This window comes from Electrophorus electricus, chromosome 1 (assembly GCF_041902795.1).
Source record: "Electrophorus electricus isolate QZ-2024a chromosome 1, ASM4190279v1, whole genome shotgun sequence".
Classification (NCBI taxonomy): domain Eukaryota; kingdom Metazoa; phylum Chordata; class Actinopteri; order Gymnotiformes; family Gymnotidae; genus Electrophorus; species Electrophorus electricus.
The window spans coordinates 5,313,425-5,331,196 of record NC_137497.1 but is presented as its reverse complement, the minus strand read 5'-3'; the positions used below and the strand labels follow the sequence as shown (position 1 = coordinate 5,331,196).

The following is a 17,772-nucleotide window of genomic DNA, read 5'->3' as shown; positions in this document are numbered from 1 at the left end:
AAAGAATAAATAACTATGCGTTGGTTTGGAGAGCAACATGAACAGCATGACTGGTGAAAGCAGAGTCTGTTAGCAGCTACATTGCAAAATAATAGTGTTGTGATGCTGATATCGTTAATATAGAGGGTGTTTTCCACAGGGCAGAACCACTACAGGCTACAAATACTGTGTTTGGTTCATGTGGTTTTGACACATGGGCATTAAAAGTTCAATTGCTGCAGTTCAATTGTGTGGCTGGAAAACATTCAAATACACGCATGCACATATATGCATACTTCAAACACATGCACAAACAGGCATACATCAAACACATGCCAAACACACGCACACATACTTAAAATTCAGGCATGAATTCTGCTGTTTATATTACTCCTTCTCTCTGCCTTAAATGTCAAAGTTCAAAACAATTTGTTTCAACAACATATACTTACCAGAGAACTTTTTAAAAAGAAACAATTACCAGGTGCACACACACTAGAGGTACACTTACTTTATAGATACACACCTTATTAGATGCATTTTGTAAGTGAATAATCAGACTGTCTCCTCTCTGTTGCCAAGATATTTGTAGGTTTCCTGATTTAAAAGTATGTAGATGAGAGACATCATCAGCTGGTTGTGCACAGAGTGCTGAGACATAGTCAGTGAGGGCATCAGGGTGGCAGGATACAGCTACACAGCAGGTAGGCCCAAAAACTCTGAGAATACAGATGAGAGTGTGATGGGCTTTGGGATCATTTTACCAAGTCCAACATACTTTACTTTGCAGTATAAATGTCATAGTGTTTACCAGATGTCCTTGAGTGAACTTCTGTTACCATTCAACATTAAACCAGGCTACTGTTCACATCTCTGCCTGTGGGACCTGAACTGAGGTGGCAAAACATGTCAGTGTGGTTTTGACACTAGTCGGTGAAAATAACAGAGGGTCAGAGCTGCGGTTGGAAAATAATCAGACCATGATGTACACATACAAACCGATACACTTACACACACACACACACACACACACAGTGGTGCTTCTACCATATGTGAACATAAAGTGAAGTCTGAAAGTATTTAGTTTGGTGTTTAAAGTGAAAAGTGATCAGATGAATGGGTTTGCTGAGATAATCCCAGTTTTAACACAAATGTTCTTCTGTCTAGATGATTTTTACAATGAAAAAATGTTGGTTTCAACATCTTAAATCCAGTCATGAATGTAATTCAAGTTTCAACATTCAGTTACTCTGATTAACTGTCATTACCAAAACCATCAGTGAGATTGTGGGTAGGAAACAGCAATTTTAATAAGATATAAAAATATTTAACCTGCCCTTCTGTATCTCTACTGGATCTCTAATGAACAGAAAGTAGCTGTCAAACATGTCTAATGTAGAGTCTAAATTACCAAGACAGGTCAAGCTATCAGTTTCCATAAGCAGATGAAGAGTTGTAAGGTTTTCCATGAGCTTGCAGTCTGAAATCACGAGATGAGAACATGAGAATGAACCCAAGCAGGTGCACACAGAGATGGAATTAATACTAACAGGGAGGTTATAAATTTATTAATAATCAATGTTTACATCCCACAACATTTCAGTGATAATGTATAAACACCTGCAGTATTCTGGCAAATAGTGATAGGACAGATTGACACACACACACACACACACACACACACACACACACACACACACACACACACACACCTCCTCAGTAACAACATGCTTTAATGTAATACAGCAGTGTTCCATCCCATTTACTGTGGTTTGAACAGAGAGAACAGTAATATAAGAGCTCTTACTGCCCACTACTGGCACACCAGGACCTTTTCATGCCACCAAAAGCAAATGGAATCCAAATATTTCTGGATACCAACATAAGAAAAGATATATACAGTCATATAAGCAATATGCCTGAATACTGATGGAGACTGACTCACTGACCGTAACCTTTAAGAATACTACTTGGTAAAAGGATGAACATTTCAACAAAATACAGCAATTCAACAAAAGTATAATTCAGAACATTTTGCTCAACGAATATTACAAAGCATACATTTCCATCCACATTGCTTATGTAGCCAACAGGGGATTAAAGCCAATAGCCACCAATCAGAACCAAGTGAATGACATCATGGTAAATTAATGTGTCCAGCGTCCATTCACTGTTCCCACAGCTGAGACGGTCCTATAACCATTACACTGCAGGCTTTAGGCATAAACTACTCAGTACCTACACTGAACCCACTGTGGAAGATGTGTAGTTACAAGGAGAAGAATGAGAGTGGATCTACCAGAGGCTTTCTGCAGTGTAATGGGTAATAGCATATAAATGGTGACAAATACAAATAAATAACAATAACCCAGTTAAGAGCTACACCTTCAGGAGCTGGTGGAGGCAGAATGTCCATCAGACCCTAAAAAATGAAACATCCACAAAACAGTTCAGTACTCAAGATAGATAATGACCAGAATGAGAATACCATTAAATCATTGCTGTTTAGTACATAGTTAATAGTTCACAGTCATCCTGATGACAAACCCCCACTTACATTCACTGGGAATATCTGAAACAGACTGGAAAGCTGTAAAACAAATAACAATCATTTGGATAAACAAACAGTTCTTCCTCACTCACCAGGCTATACCATCATCTTCCTCCACATGAGAAGTCCAGCACCAAAACCAGAGAGAATGAGGAGAACAGCCAAGACACCAATGATGACTAGAGAGGAACCTTCTCGAACAACAGAACACAACGCAGTCAGACCTTCATTAGACACTAACACACATCATTTTCAATAGAGATTTGTTTTCTTGCACCTGGAAGCAGGACTCTGTGATCAGCCACTCTCAGCACTAACTCAGTCCACTGTGATGAACTACACAGGTGTAGTCATTCTTGTCCAGCTCCTCAGGTGAGACTGTCAGAATGCTTCTCTTCTGGAAGGTTCCATCCTGGTTGGGTAATGTCTCTCTGAGCTCCATGTTCTCATGCAGGTCCTCTCCATTCTTCTGCCAGGAGATCATCACTTCTTTGGGGAAGAAACCTGTAGCATGACACACCACTGGAGAAGTGGAGTCCTTCTGGAACAGGATCACCTCAGGAGGAACTACAGGGAGGAGGGATGGGTGGTGTAGGAGACAAAAAAGGAGCTGAAAATCTATCAAAACAAACAATGTAATTAAAAATTCCCAACTTTCCTTAACCTGTCCCTTCTGTTCCCACCGTCTGCCTCACCTATATCTGGTTTTCCTTCCTCAGGGCACAGGGGCACGATTCTCAGAATAAGTGACACGGAGTCAGAGATGCTGAGAAGCACACATGCTTTATTCAGGCTTACATGAGTATATAAAGATGGCAAAGAATATGAGTGGAAAGTATGTAAATCATTTAGCAGGTTCAAGATGTTCAGACATTGCAGGATGTACAGTATCTAAAGAAAGACATCAACTGCCCGAAGATACTACAAACCTTAGTTGACATTTCACATACATAAAAATAAATATGAAGTATGTTCAGCAGACAGATCTGCTGTACAAATGAGTGTAAAGGATGAATCTATTTACAGGAAAATAATTTTTCTTGTAGAAAATTCTAACTATCAGGATACAGTCTGTTATTGCTCTACTTTTCTGATTATTCATACATTATAGGTATATGAATATAGAGAAGTTATGATGAACTCTTATATATACTGTATAAATGATGGTACATGATGATCAACATGGAGAAAAATCAAGTTACCACAAAAAAGAAAGAATGAAGGAAAATAGTGTGTAGTGAAGAAGGACTTCAAATTATTCTCCTGATTAAATTTTGAGCAGGTCAGGTTGGGCTTTCTCTCACCCAGGGGCCACGGACAGAAACCAGGACCCCTCTGGCACCTTGATGCTGCGCAACAAACCCAAAACGCTGATATCCGAGCTGATCTCTTACCTCGCTCACTAGGCTTTTTGACCCTTCCCCCTTCTTAGGTGTCATAAAACCCACAGACTAGAATGCAGGAAGCTCTTAACAGCCTGGTTATACTTCAAGGAATTGTGACCATAAATCCCATCAGACTCAAACCCTTAACAGGATAACAAACTATTCTCATCCCACAGGTTCACAAAGTAACAACTTGCTATTTAACCTACTATGATGTTAAACAGTAATCAGCCCGTAACGTATGGCTATTTTAAGATAATCTTCAAATTGTGCCGTTTTCTTAAATTATTTGAAAAGTGTTCATTACTCCATTATCTCATTGCTTTTTTCATTACTTGTTCCTTATGAAATTGCATTATTCATCCTAATCAGTTCAGTTGTATGTTGTTTACCTCATGTTGTCAACAAATTGTTAACCACTCCTAATTGTGTTTATAAGAAATCTTATATGAGCTAGTTAGACAAAATATATTAAAGTCAGTAGTATTCAACTTCTAGAAAGTAGAAATTAATTAGGTCGATTATCCAATTACTTCATCCATTTTAGGGTTTGATGCTTCATTCACTAATTTTAATTTATTCAAGTTCTTGAGCTAGAAATGCAAGTTCAAGTTTGGTTTATTTGTCACATACATAGTCAACTCACAGTGAAATGGTTTGAGAGTGCTCTGTCCAAACTGAGGAAAAAATCAGGGGTGCATAGAGAAATATATATCTATATATATACAAAATATATTAACAATGTATGTACAATATATGTATATTATGTATATTATGTTTATATATATTATATATATTAGGGGCGGGACTTTAACGCGTTAATTTCGATTAATTAATTACAGGGAAAATAACGCAATAAAAAATTTAACGCATTTTAATCACACTTTTGCACCGTGGAACGTTTCTCAGTGCACGCGTTCCAGGCATACAGATTATATTGACGCACAGTGTGATGAGCATGATGGAGATGACGGAAAAGGCTACGCTGGTGGATGGGAAATTTAAATACAAGAAACTTCCAGATGGAAGTACAAACAAAAATGTTGTTATTTGCACTTTATGCACGAAGGAGTTTGCTGATCACAGGAGCACTTCCACCCTTCATTACCACCTCAACGCAAATAATGTTGGGGCTAGCGCGCAGGTCAAAAATGTTAACTTAGCTGCTAAATGTGATAGTATTCCTAGTACGAGCAAACAGTGTCGCCAGTCAACACTCGACCACATGTCGGGGTTCACATTCAGAAACAAAATGACCAATTCACTGGCGAGGGGATTGCTGTGGACTGTAGACCGCTCTCTGTGGTCGAAGATAAAGGGTTACAAGAGACGCTGCAAATTGCGTCAGCTGATGCAAGTTACGAACTGCCGTCCAGAAAGACAATGTCGAAAAAAATCCAGCAGCTGTATGATGAGCAAAGGGAAGTAAAACAGGTTATTGTGAAGATTAATTAATTCGATTAATTAATTACAAAGCTTCTAATTAATTAGATTAATTTTTTTAATCGAGTCCCACCCCTAATATATATATATATATATATATATATATATATATATATATATATATATATATATATATATATATACATACACACACAATGTACAGTTCCATCTTACAATTGAACATATTTACACTTACATGTTACATGGTGGTGGTGGTCCCCACAGTTTATCAGTTTCCCTGATTCAGGGCCCGAATGGCCTGTGGGAAGAAGCTCCTCTTCAGTCTCTCTGTCTTGGTCTTCAGGGAGCAAAAGCGCTTCTCTAACCTCAACAGAGAGAAGAGCCTATTGATGGGATGGGTGGGGTCCTTCACAATCCTCCTGGCCTTGGTCTGGCACTGTTTGTAATAGATGGTCTGCAGGTCACGAAGTTCCGTATGACTGATGCGCTCTGCTGAACGCACCACCCTTTGGAGTGCTCGTCTGTCTTGCTTGGTGCTGTTCCCAAACCAGACTGTGATGTTCCCCGTGAGGATGCTTTCGATAGTGCAGGTGTAGAAGTTCCGCAGTACCTTGGAGGGCAGTCTGAAGTCTCTTAGGCGTCTGAGGTGGTAAAGACGCTGACGAGCCTTCTTTGCCAGGGAGTTGGTATGGCGGGACCAGGACAGGTCCTGCGAGATGTGAACACCGAGGTACCTGAAACTATCTACTCTCCACCGTGGGTCCACTGATCCTCACAGGTCGGTAGTGCCACTCCTGCTTCTTTCTGCAATCCACGATCAGCTCCTTTGTCTTACTGACGTTTAGGAGGAGATTATTTTCCTGGCACCAGTTTTCCAGGTGTTTAATCTCCTCCAGGTAGGCCCTCTCATTGTTGTCCGAGATCAGTCCCATGACGATGGTGTCATCAGCAAACTTGACAGTGATGGTGGAGCTGGAAGTGGCTGTGCAGTCGTAGGTGTACAGTGAGTAGAGCAGGGGGCTTAGGACACAACTCTGAGGAGCTCCAGTGCTGAGGATGAGGGTGGATGAGGCACAGTTGCCCACCCGTACTAATTGTGGTCTGTCTGTTAGGAAGTTGGAGATCCAGTCACACAGGGATGTATGCAGTCCTACATCCTCCAACTTAGTAATGAGTAGGGAGGGGATGTTAGTGTTAAATGCTGAACTGTAGTCGACAAACAGCATTTTAACATAATTACCCTCCCTTTGTCCAGGTGGGTCAGTGTGGTGTGGAGCAGATGTGCAATTGCATCATCAGTGGAGCGGTTGTGGCGGTATGCAAACTGCAGTGGGTCCATGGAGGCTGGCAGTGAAGATGTGATGAAATCTCTGACTAACTTTTCAAAGCACTTCATCACGACTGATGTGAGGGCAACAGGGCGGTAGTCATTGAGGCCAGAGGGTCGAGGTTTCTTCGGGACAGGGACGATGGTGGATCGCTTGAAGCTGGACGGGACGATACCGAGCGTTAGGGAGAGATCGAAGATGTCGGTGAATACCAGTGCTAGCTGGTCTGCGCAGACTTTGAGGACTCTCCCGCAGATACCGTCTGGTCCTGCTGCCTTCCTGGTATTCACCCTTTTAAACACTCTCCTCACGTCACTCTCCGTGAGGATGAGACGGCGCTGCTCTATGGTGGGCTCTGCGCATGCGCCGTTGGCTGCGCCGATAGTACCATTAGCACTAGCGCTGTTAGCATTAGCGCTGCTAGCATTAGCGCTGCTAGCATTAGCGCTAGTAGAATGTGTTCAGCTCGTTCGCCAGAGACTCATCCGCACTTATCAGTCCGGAGGGTGTGCTCCTGTAGTCTGTGATCGTCTCTAGTCCCTGCCACAGGGATCTAGAGCCACTCTGCTGGAACCAGTTTCCCCCCGTAGCGCCGCTTCGCATCCCTCACCGCCCTGCACACTCCGTATGCCGCAGACTTGTACTCGTCCATGTTCCCGCTGATGATCCCCATGTTGTAGGCAGCAGTACGAGAGTTCAAAGCCTCGCGGATGGTTTTGTCCACCCAGGGCTTCTGGTTGGGAAACGTCTTGATGGTGGTTCTTGGAATTTTGTCGTCCACCAGTTTCCCAATAAACCCCACTACTGCCTCCGTAAACTCGCTGACATCATCAGTGCTGCGCCGGAACATGTCCCAGTCTGCGTCATCCAGAGCATCCTACAGAGCGGCCACCAATTGGTCTGTCCAGCGTGCTACCTCTCTCTGAACCGGAGCTTCCCGTTTCAGCCTTTGTTTATATTTTGGTAGGAGGAAGATGGCGGCGTGGTCCGACTTACCAAACGGTGGATGAGCTAGTGCCTTGTAGCTGTCCTTGTAAGGGGTGTAGCAGTGGTTGACTGTCCTATTTCCCCTGGTGGGGAAGGTTACGTGCTGGTAAAGGTTGGGCACTGCACGCTTGAGGTTAGCGCTGTTGAAATCCCCAACCACGATAAGTGCAGCATCCCGGTATTGTGCCTGAAACTGTGTGAAACTGTGAGCCTCATGAAGTTCACAAAGTGCAGTGTCCATGTTGGCCTGAGGTGGGATGTACACGGTGTTGAAATGAACTTCCGAGAAAGGTAGATAGGACGAAAGTTGAGAGCGAGCAGCTCCAGGTTGGGTGAGCAGGAGCGGGCGGGAGTAAAAACATTGGCATTGTTGCTCCAGTTGTTGTTTACCATCACATACACTCCACCTCCTCTCGACTTTCCCGAATCTGCCGTCCTGTCCACATGGTGAACCGAGAAGAACTCGGCGGGCTGGATGGTGTGGTTTGGTACCGCTGGGTTCAGCCACCACTTGGTGAAACAGAGGAGGTTGCAGTCCCGAATGTCCCTCTGCAACTTTATCCTGGCCCGGAGGTCGTCGAGCTTGTTGTCTAGAGACTGGACATTGGCTAGCAGAATGCTAGGTATGGAAGCCCGAGCCCTCAGCCTGTTCCTGACTCCGGCTCACTTCCCTCAAGGCCTTTTCCTCACGTCGCGTCCTTTGTTCTCCCTCAGGATCTCCATCAGCCATCTTGGGTCCGGGGGTTAGAGACGGCTTGAGGTGAGTGCTATGTAGATTAAGAGAAATAAGAGCATCTCTGCTGTATGAGATACGCGTCATGGTGTAGAGAGAAGGGCTGCGGAGAAATCAGGGGTAGCGGGAAGGGCGAAAACAGTGAAGAAGCTAGCAAAAAGTGCCAGGTGTGGCCGGAGCAGTCGTAACTGCAGCCGACCTCACCGGCGCCATCTTGTAAATTGTTAGTAATTGTATGATTTTGTTTGTTTAATTGAGTCATAGTGCATCAGGAATTTATTTATTTTTTCCTCCATGATGAAAAGAAAGGTTATTGAATATCCATGAACCAAGGCATGTCCTGTCCCCAACATATACCTGGAAGGCTCAACCCCCTACTCAGTCTGGTACAAGGTGTGAAAGAGGGAAAGACCCACAGGGAGGGGGGTCATCCCCCCACAGGACTTCTGTGAGGGGAAGTCGACTCAAATTTGTCTTTTGAATTAAAGGAAAATATAAACTATATATACACACCACTTTGGCTCCATTGATAGGAGGGAGAGTGACTTCCTTCCACAGCTTCCTGTAGTCCATGATCATCTCCTTCATTTTACCGGCATTGAGATGTTGTCGTAGCACTGACCTTGTCTCTGTAGGCTGATTCGTCTCTATCTGTGATCAGGCCTAGGATGGTCATGTCCTCAGCAAACCTGAAGATGTTTCATGTGTGCTTTGCTATACAGTCATGTGTAAACAGGGAGTACACAACCCTGGGGAGACCCTGTGCTCAGAGTCAGTGTGGAAGAAGAGCAGTTTCCTACTTTCACCACCTGGGGTCTGCTTGACAGGAAGTCCAGTATCCAATTGCGGAGATGGGCATTCAGACCCAAGTCTCTCAGTTTTGGGATGAGTTTAGTGGGGATGATTGTCTTGAATGCTGAGCTGTAGTATATGAACAGCATTTTCCTATATGTGCTTTTCCTGTCCAGGTGAGTAATTGCAGTATGTATTGTCAGTGCAATAGTGTCATCTGGAGATCTGTCTGAGCCATATACAAATTGGTGGGAGTCCAAGGTGTCTGGAAGTGTGAAACAGATGTGAGCTTTGACCAGCTGTTCAAAGCACTTCATGGCTGTTGAGGTCAGTGCAACAGGACGGTAATCATTTAGGCAGGTGTCAGGTGTTTTTTTTGGTTACTGGAACAATAGTGGCTCTCTTAAAGCATGTGGGGATCGCTGAGAGTCTTAGGGTTAGCTGCCTTAATAAAGGATTTGACCACCTCAGAAACATGAATGGTTATAGTGCAGCTCTCCTCATCTACTGGGAGTTTTGCAGGAGGAGGGGTGTTTGCCTCAAATTAATCATGAGTATTTAGCTCCTCTGCAAGTGAGGAAGACACCCTCCTGTCACAATTCCAACTTCCTTTGTAGTCAGTGATTGTGCAAAGTCCATTCCACATATGTCTGAGATTGGAGTCAAGATAGTTGGCCTTCACTTCGTCTCTGTAGTCCCTTTTGAAATGATGTTCCTTTGAAAGTCATACCTGGCCTTCCTGTAGGCCATCACCAGACTTGTAGGCAGCGGCTCTGGCTCTTAGTTTGGCCTGAATCCTCAGCATTGATCCAATGTTTCTGATTGGGAAAGGATGTGACATTGATTTTAGGGACAATGTCATCAGTGCATTTACTGAAGTGGCCAGTGACAGAGTCCGTGTTTTCACTGATCTCGGTGCCAGCTGCATCATGAAATATCAGTCTGAGGTTTCACAGCAGTCTTGAAGTGTGAAGACGGCCTCCTCACTCCATTCAGATGTCTTTCTGTGGGCAGGAGAAAAATGGAGGTGGGATCAGATTTTCTGTGGGGAGGGGTTTATAGCTGTCCTTGACTGCAGTGTAGCAGTGATCAAGCGTTTGCTCTCCTCTAGTGGGAATTTGAATGTGCTGGTAGTATTTTGGCAGAACCCTTTTCAGGTTTGCCCTGTGAAAAAAAAACATCCTCAACCACAATAAAAAGAGCCTCTGGGTGGGTGTCCTCAAGTCGCTTGATGGTCGCCTACAAAACAATTAGTGCACGTGGTTTATCTGCCTGTAGTGGAATGCAGACCATAGTGAAGATGACTGAGCTGAATTCTCTTGGCAGAATAAAAGTCTAACCTTGACTGTTAGGAGTTTGATGTTCAGGGAAAAGTTGCAGGCTAAAATCACTACTTCAGTGCCCAACAAGAGTTCACTGTAACACATACCCCAGCCGCCTTTGGTCTTACCGAAGACCATTGTTTTATCTTGACGGTAGATGGAGAAGCCAGCAGGAGTGATGTCTTCATCTGGTATCACCACTGACAGCCACATCTCTATGAGCACTATTATGCAGCAGCTATCGATTTTGTGCTGGAACTTGATCCAAGCAATCAGTTCCTTAATTTTGTTCTCCAGCAATTGAACATTTGTGGGCAGAAGACTAGGAAGTGGGGGGTTGAAGCACCTTTTCCTTGTCCAGCAAAAAGATAAGTAATAAGACGACAAAACAGAAATCCACAGAGTCTGCAGAGTCCAGAGCTATTCAGCAATGCACTGGAACTGTTTAATATCATTTTTAGTCTTGGCTCATGCAAATAGTGATGTGGACACTGTCAACATCCAATAGGTGAATAGGTGAGTTCTCTCCAGGACCAAACACGAAGCAACAAATCAGGTACAGGAACATCTCTGGTGGGTAGATGAGACATGGAGAAGACTCCAGGGAGGGTAGATGAGACATGAGACATGGAGGAGACTCCAGGGAGGCCACAGTTCTTGTCTTTTTCTTTTAGGCTGTTTTATCAGAACAAAACACTGCACGCACAAGAGCAACTTTAGCCAAAAGCTGCTTCTGTTTCTGCTTCATTGTTCAACAGTTTCTTTTTTTGGTGTATTCTCCTGTTCACTTTAAACCACGATACACTGCCTCATCTAGACATTTTGTGCCTCTGTTCTGTTCTCAACTCATCCCACTTACCATTAGCTTACACACACACAGACACACACACAGACACACACACAGACACACACACAGACACACACACACTCTACCTTTTCTCTCCAGGGTGGCTCTGCCATATCCTATGTACTTCTTTATCCACTCGATACAGGTGATGTCCAGGTACCTCTTCCAGAAATTTGCCAGTAGTGGTGTTACCTCCCACTTCTGCTTGGTAATAATGGCTTTAGCATTGGCTGCGGTCCAGGTGATGGTATTCAGATCCAGACTGATGAAGTCTTCTCCATCATAGCCATGCCGTAGATAGCCTCGTTTGGTGCCATCATCATCCAATTCACAGCCAATCACGGACTGGAATGTGTGGACTCCTGTTTAAAACACATAGTTTACCAATTCTCTGTATACCTCTATGGGTGTCCACTTTAGTACATTGTCTCCACCAGCTCCTTGTTTCTAACTACTCATCTAAAAATTACAAACTGCCTGTACAGAGTAGTCTGTCCCCTTGTTACAGTCAGGAAATGGGGATGAATCTTTGGGGATTTTCAGTGTATTGTACTACATTTGAAAGGTTTATTACAACTGCGAGAATAAAGTCAAAGGGAATGCTTAAAGTGAGTGAACTACTGCAGTTTGCAAAACTGCATGTGTGTGTGTGTGTGTGTGTGTGTGTGTGTGTGTGTGTGTGTGTGTGTGTGTCTACACAAAATTAGACTCCGCCAGCTCCCAGGTCACTGGTGTTTGTGCAAACACATCTAGTGTCCCCTTGTCTTATGCACAAATCTGCAATCCATAAAAAGGAACCGACATGATGGATTCAGGCGGTGCTCTGGTAATAACCACACTGTACCATTATCCCACCTCCCTGTGTAAAACCAGTCTGTATAGTGTAGAAATAATGATGAGCAAATATGAAATAATGCATCTCCCAGCAACAACAAAAAAGAATTCAGATAAATGTACATGACTATATAAAATTATATATGACTTACACATGACATGCACCACAGATCTCAGGATGCTCATGATGCAAACACTCAAATCTCTTATATTATTGTCATTTATTCCAAGAATTTAGTTAATGTAAAGAATAGAAAATAAAATGTTTCAAAATATCTTAAAATAATGGTTGTTTAGCTCATTCACAGTGGTGCTACATGAATAAAAGTGTTGTCCTCATTTACGTAAACTTCTGGAGTTAGTTTATTTTTTGGGGACTAGTTTGAGCTGCTACAACCTACTGTTTTGAAGATTTTCTGAAACCAGTCAAAATAAAGCTAATACATCATTTATTGCTAATTGTAACCATTATGTTAGTGTGTTACAGTCCTGCTGTTTATTAGAATGCTCATTGTGTTCTGATTCGGCTACATTTGTTCCTGTTACTGCTTTCTCTTTTATCGTTCTGTATCAGATGTTTCCCTAAGCCTTCACACTGTTTCTGAACAGCTCTTTAAAGTAATCAGCAGGACCTTGTTCAGACAGACTGTTTGAATTTAAAGGTTCTGGTGAAAGCTAAAGATCTTACCTTTGCATAACAAAGATGACTTCTTATGAAGCCCATTTTTAAAAATTACTAATAATGATCATCAAAATAACCGTGCTTTCACAAAATGAGTTTCAGATTCAGTGGTATGCATTACTCTCACCTGTAGTCTGGTTATAGCGGCGCATTAGAACAGCCGCACTGGTCCTGAAGATCTCCTGAAAATCCCTCTGAATCTGGGTCTCTCTGCTCCAGTAGTCTGTACCCTCGTTCTCCTCTATCCACTCTGCCTTAGGAACCATCTGTCTGATGTTACTGTCATAGTACACAAACGGCTCTCCATCCATCAAACCCACAAGCGTGTACTCAGGGAAACTGATCCCTGGTGTGACTCCAATGGAGATGTGCTTAAGAGAGTGAGAGACTGTCAGAACAAACAAGATGCATTATAACAGCTGTTATACTGAAGGGCTGCATTCAGTTATATATCCAATCCAACAACAATGATATAAAATACCAGCAAAATGCTGCCATTTACTAACTAGATTTCTGAAGCCCACTTCTGCATTCAGTGTCCTCTCACTGGCGACATGCGCCAGAGTTTAAATAAATGCTCCCTGATCATCTGATCAGGGATCATTAGATGAAAAGGCCACTACCGAGCATGCGCTTAACAACAGTACGGAGTAAACGGAGGCAGTTTTGTGAGGAGAGGATAGTGAGGCAAACGTCCGAAATTCCTTATTGTTAAAATACTACAGACAAAGTTTATTATTTTATTCTCTTAAAGTATGTTCAAATGCTCCATAGACCGGCCTACGAGCCCGTGAAATCCCCCGCTGAAAGAAAGTTCATCCAAATGTGGTGTGTAAAGTTACCTAGTGATGCCATCTGGAAACGCACTACAACAAAAACTATGAATATTACAACTTTGCTGTGAGTCATCTCCTTATTGATGTGTTGTGATATTTTCCGAATATTGTAGATTCATTGTAGCAACGCCAGTCAAGCCATCACGACGACTGTATTAATCTATAACTACTCGACGTAGAGAAAAACCGCTTATAAGAGCTGCTGCAGCTAACAGCGCTACTTTCACTTTTTTTTTTTGTCAGTTCATAGAGAATAGAGGCGACAACAAAAGGTGAGTTAGCGCCCTCTACTGTCTTGGAAGGAGAAGTGGTTTTACTGTAGGTAGCCTGATTCAATATATACGAGACTTATTTGTGTCTCAGTAAACAGCAGTAATATGACATGACTCTGAGTCTCAGTAAACAAGAGGCATGTCAGCACATTAGTGCTGTTTCATCATCATCATCACTTTATTTATTATATAGCATCTTTTCCATGCTCAAGGACACTTTACAATCATGGGACAGAGAAACACTAAACATGAAGTACACAATTATTAGGTTAAAACATTAAAATCATATGTGGGTATTATCTTCAGTCACAAGAGAATTAGTGATATCACTATGAAAACAAATGTGCCTTTAACAGAGATTTCAGTGAAGACACAAAGACCTGTACATGTAGGAGCTACAACACTAAATGATTGACCTTCTATAGACGTTCATTCACTCCTTGGGACATGACAGAGGCCTAAATGAACAGATCATGATGTACTAGACGGGTCGTAGGAACAGAGGAGCTCAGTTAGGTAATCAGGAGCCAGACCATGATGATCCCTGTATGTAATAAAGAACACCTTACTGAACACAGTGTGTAGAGGTAACCAGTGAAGAGCCCTGGATGTATTAATGAACACCTTACTGAACACAGTTTGTAGAGGTAACCAGTGAAGAGCTCTGTATGTAATAAAGAACACCTTACTGAACATGGTGTGTAAGAGGTAACCAGTGAAGAGCCCTGTATGTGATAAAGAACACATTAGTCAACACGGTATGTAGAGCTAACCAGTGAAGAGCTCTTTATATAATAAAGAACACCTTAGTGAACATGGTATGTAGAGTTAACCAGTGAAGACTCTGAAGAGCAGGAGTGACAGCATCAGTTTTTTTAGTGTAGTTTCAGATCCTAGAAGCTGTACTGTGTACATAACTGAACAAATCATAGTGTTGCACAGGGTTAGAGCCTAGAACATAATTTGGGAAATTGGTTGAATCTTTATACACTGTAACCAGGGAGTCCAAGATGATGAAATTTTGAGATTAAAAACTCAGAACTCACATGAAAATGAAAACAATGCAAACGGTGCTATCAGCGCAGCCAACGGCGCATGCGCAGAGCCCACCACAGGCCAGCGCTCTCTCATCATCACGGAGAGTGACGAGAGGAGAGTGTTCAAATGATTGAAGACCAGATGGCATCTGCAGTAGAGTCCTCAAAGCCTGCGCAGACCAGCTAGCCCCAGTATTCACCGACATCTTCAACCTCTCCCTGATGCTCGGTATCGTCCAATCTGGCTTCGAACGATCCACCATCGTCCTTGTCCTGAAGAAACCTCGACCTTCCAGCCTCAACGACTACCGCCCTGTTGCCCTCACATCGGTCGTGATTAAGTGCTTTGAAAAGCTGGTCAGAGACTTCATCACCTCTTCACTGCCAGCCTCCATGAACCCACTGCAGTTTGCATACCGCCACAACCGCTCCACTGATGATGCAATTGCACATCTGCTTCACACCACACTGACCCACCTGGACAAAGGGAGGGTAATTATGTTAAAATGCTGTTTGTCGACTACAGTTCAGCATTTAACACTAACATCCCCTCCCTAATCACTACTAAGTTGGAGGATCTAGGACTGCAACCATCCCTGTGTGACTGGATCTACAACTTCCTAACAGACAAACCATAATCAGTATGGGTGGGCAACTGTGTCTCATCCACCTTTACCCTCAGCACTGGAGCTCCTCAGGGTTGTGTCCTAAGCTCTCTGATCTACTCACTGTACACCTACGACTGCGTGGACACTTCCAGCTCTACCATCATTGTCGAGTTCGCTGATGATACCATTGTCATGGGCCTGATCTCGGACAATGAGGAGAGGTTCTACCTGGAGAAGATTAAACTCCTGGAGAACTGGTGCCAGGAAAATAATCTCCTCCTAAATGTCAGCAAGACAAAGGAGCTGATTGTGGACTGCAGCAAGAAGCAGGATTGGCACTACCAATCTGTGCGGCTCAACGGAACCACAGTGGAGAGAGTAGACAGTTTCAGGTACCTTGGAGTTCACATCTCTCAGGACCTGTCCTGGTCCCGCCACACCAACTCCCTGGCAAAGAATGCTCGTCAGTGTCTTTACCACCTCAGACGCCTAAGAGACTTCAGACTGCCCTCCAAAGTACTGCGGAACTTCTACACCTGCACTATCGAGAGCATCCTCATGGGGAACATCACAGCCTGGTTTGGGAACAATACCAAGCAGGACAGACAAGCACTCCAGAGGGTGGTGCGTTCAACAGACCAAGGCCAGGAGGATTGTGAAGGACCCCACCCATCCCAACAATAGGCTCTTCTCTGTGCTGAGGCCAGGTAAGCGCTTTCGCTCCTTGAAGACCAACACAGAGAGACTGAAGAGGAGCTTCTTCCCGCAGGCCATTCAAGCCCCGTATCAGGGCAGCTAATGAACTGTGGGGACCACTCCATGTACTGTGTATGATGTCAAAAATGACATCATAAAAAGACTGTAATAACTGTAAATTGTAAAAAAAGCTGGAAATTGTACTTTGTACATTGTGTATATATACATATTATGCATATACTGTAGTTCCTGGATGGAGCAGCTACAAAAGTATTTCACTGCGAGTTATACCATGTATGACTATGTATGTGACAAATAAACTTTGAAAACTTTGAAACTTTGAAATAAACTTTGAAACTTTGAAATAAACTTTGAAACTTTGAAATAAACTTTGAAACTTTGAAACTTGAAACTTTGAAACTGAAAATATTTAAACAGCAATTAAACTGTTGGTAAGTAATTCATTATTCTCCCACAAGATGGTGCTAGAATTTCTTCTTCTAGAGCAGGAATATTTTACTATTGTGTCTCAATGAGGTTCTAGCTAGACAAACAAAAGGGGTAGGTTGGTTCAAAAAGATTGACAACCCCTGGCTTAATTTACAGTAAACTCACAGGTGTTCTGAGTATACAGGCTAAGAAAGACTGATGTAGGGTTAGGGTTAGTGAGCGGAACTGGTGTAGGGTTAGGGTTACTGAGTGGAACTGGTGTAGGGTTATGATTAGTGGGTGGAACTGGTGTAGGGTTAGGGTTAGTGGAAAGAACAAATTTGGGGCTATTTTTAAGGTTACTGAGTGTAACTGATGTAAGGAAACCTGCACAGAAACCTTTAGGCCTGTGGATTTACATTGTAAAAATCTGAGGTAGTTTAGACCTAAAAGAACATTTCTCTTGGGTGCATATGTGCAGAAGACCAGGCTCCTCAGAAACTCCCAGAATGACCATCACATTCACTTCTGTTTGTCTGCTCCTACAGACCAGAGGCATGTTGGCCTCTCATTTTCTAGTTAGACAGGCAGAGCAAAGTGCAAAATCATTAAAACATCCTCCTCCTTGTTCAGGAGGGTGTGGTTCCAAAACCCCAATCAGCTAGTGTTAAAGTTAAACATTCAAATATAAAATAAAGATACGGACTTCAAAATTAGTAGAATAGAAAAGTTGGTCCTGTTCTTTATTGCAGGTTAATATTGTCAAGCATTACTGAGGCACCCGCCAGAGAATGTCTAACAATCAAACAAAGAACCCACATTTTTACACATTTTCAGAAGTGATTATGTATTCACCCCATCTTCTTTTACACACTAGTGTTTGCATTCACCACTATTATATCCAAACCATACATTAGTCAATATATGCAAACTGATATTCAACACACACACCAGTTGGAACCCTTTACCACTACATTCCAAGAGGAGACTTCTTTTAACCTTAAGATTGTCTTTCTATACTGTCCTGAGCCTGGTGAACAGATAATATAT

General features: G+C 42.9%; 1 protein-coding gene across 1 annotated transcript; it reads right to left on the bottom strand.

Annotated features, from left to right (window-relative positions):
• Positions 1–1,163: 1,163 nt before the first annotated feature.
• LOC113591578 (major histocompatibility complex class I-related protein 1-like) lies at positions 1,164–14,987 on the bottom strand. Its single transcript, XM_035526245.2, is given in 7 exon segments — positions 1,164–2,401; positions 2,623–2,721; positions 2,808–2,852; positions 2,855–3,097; positions 11,415–11,690; positions 12,972–13,232; positions 13,687–14,987. Coding segments are annotated over 6 exon segments (987 nt in total). The 5' UTR covers positions 13,754–14,987; the 3' UTR covers positions 1,164–2,401; positions 2,623–2,626.
• Between the last annotated feature and the right edge of the window lie 2,785 nt (positions 14,988–17,772).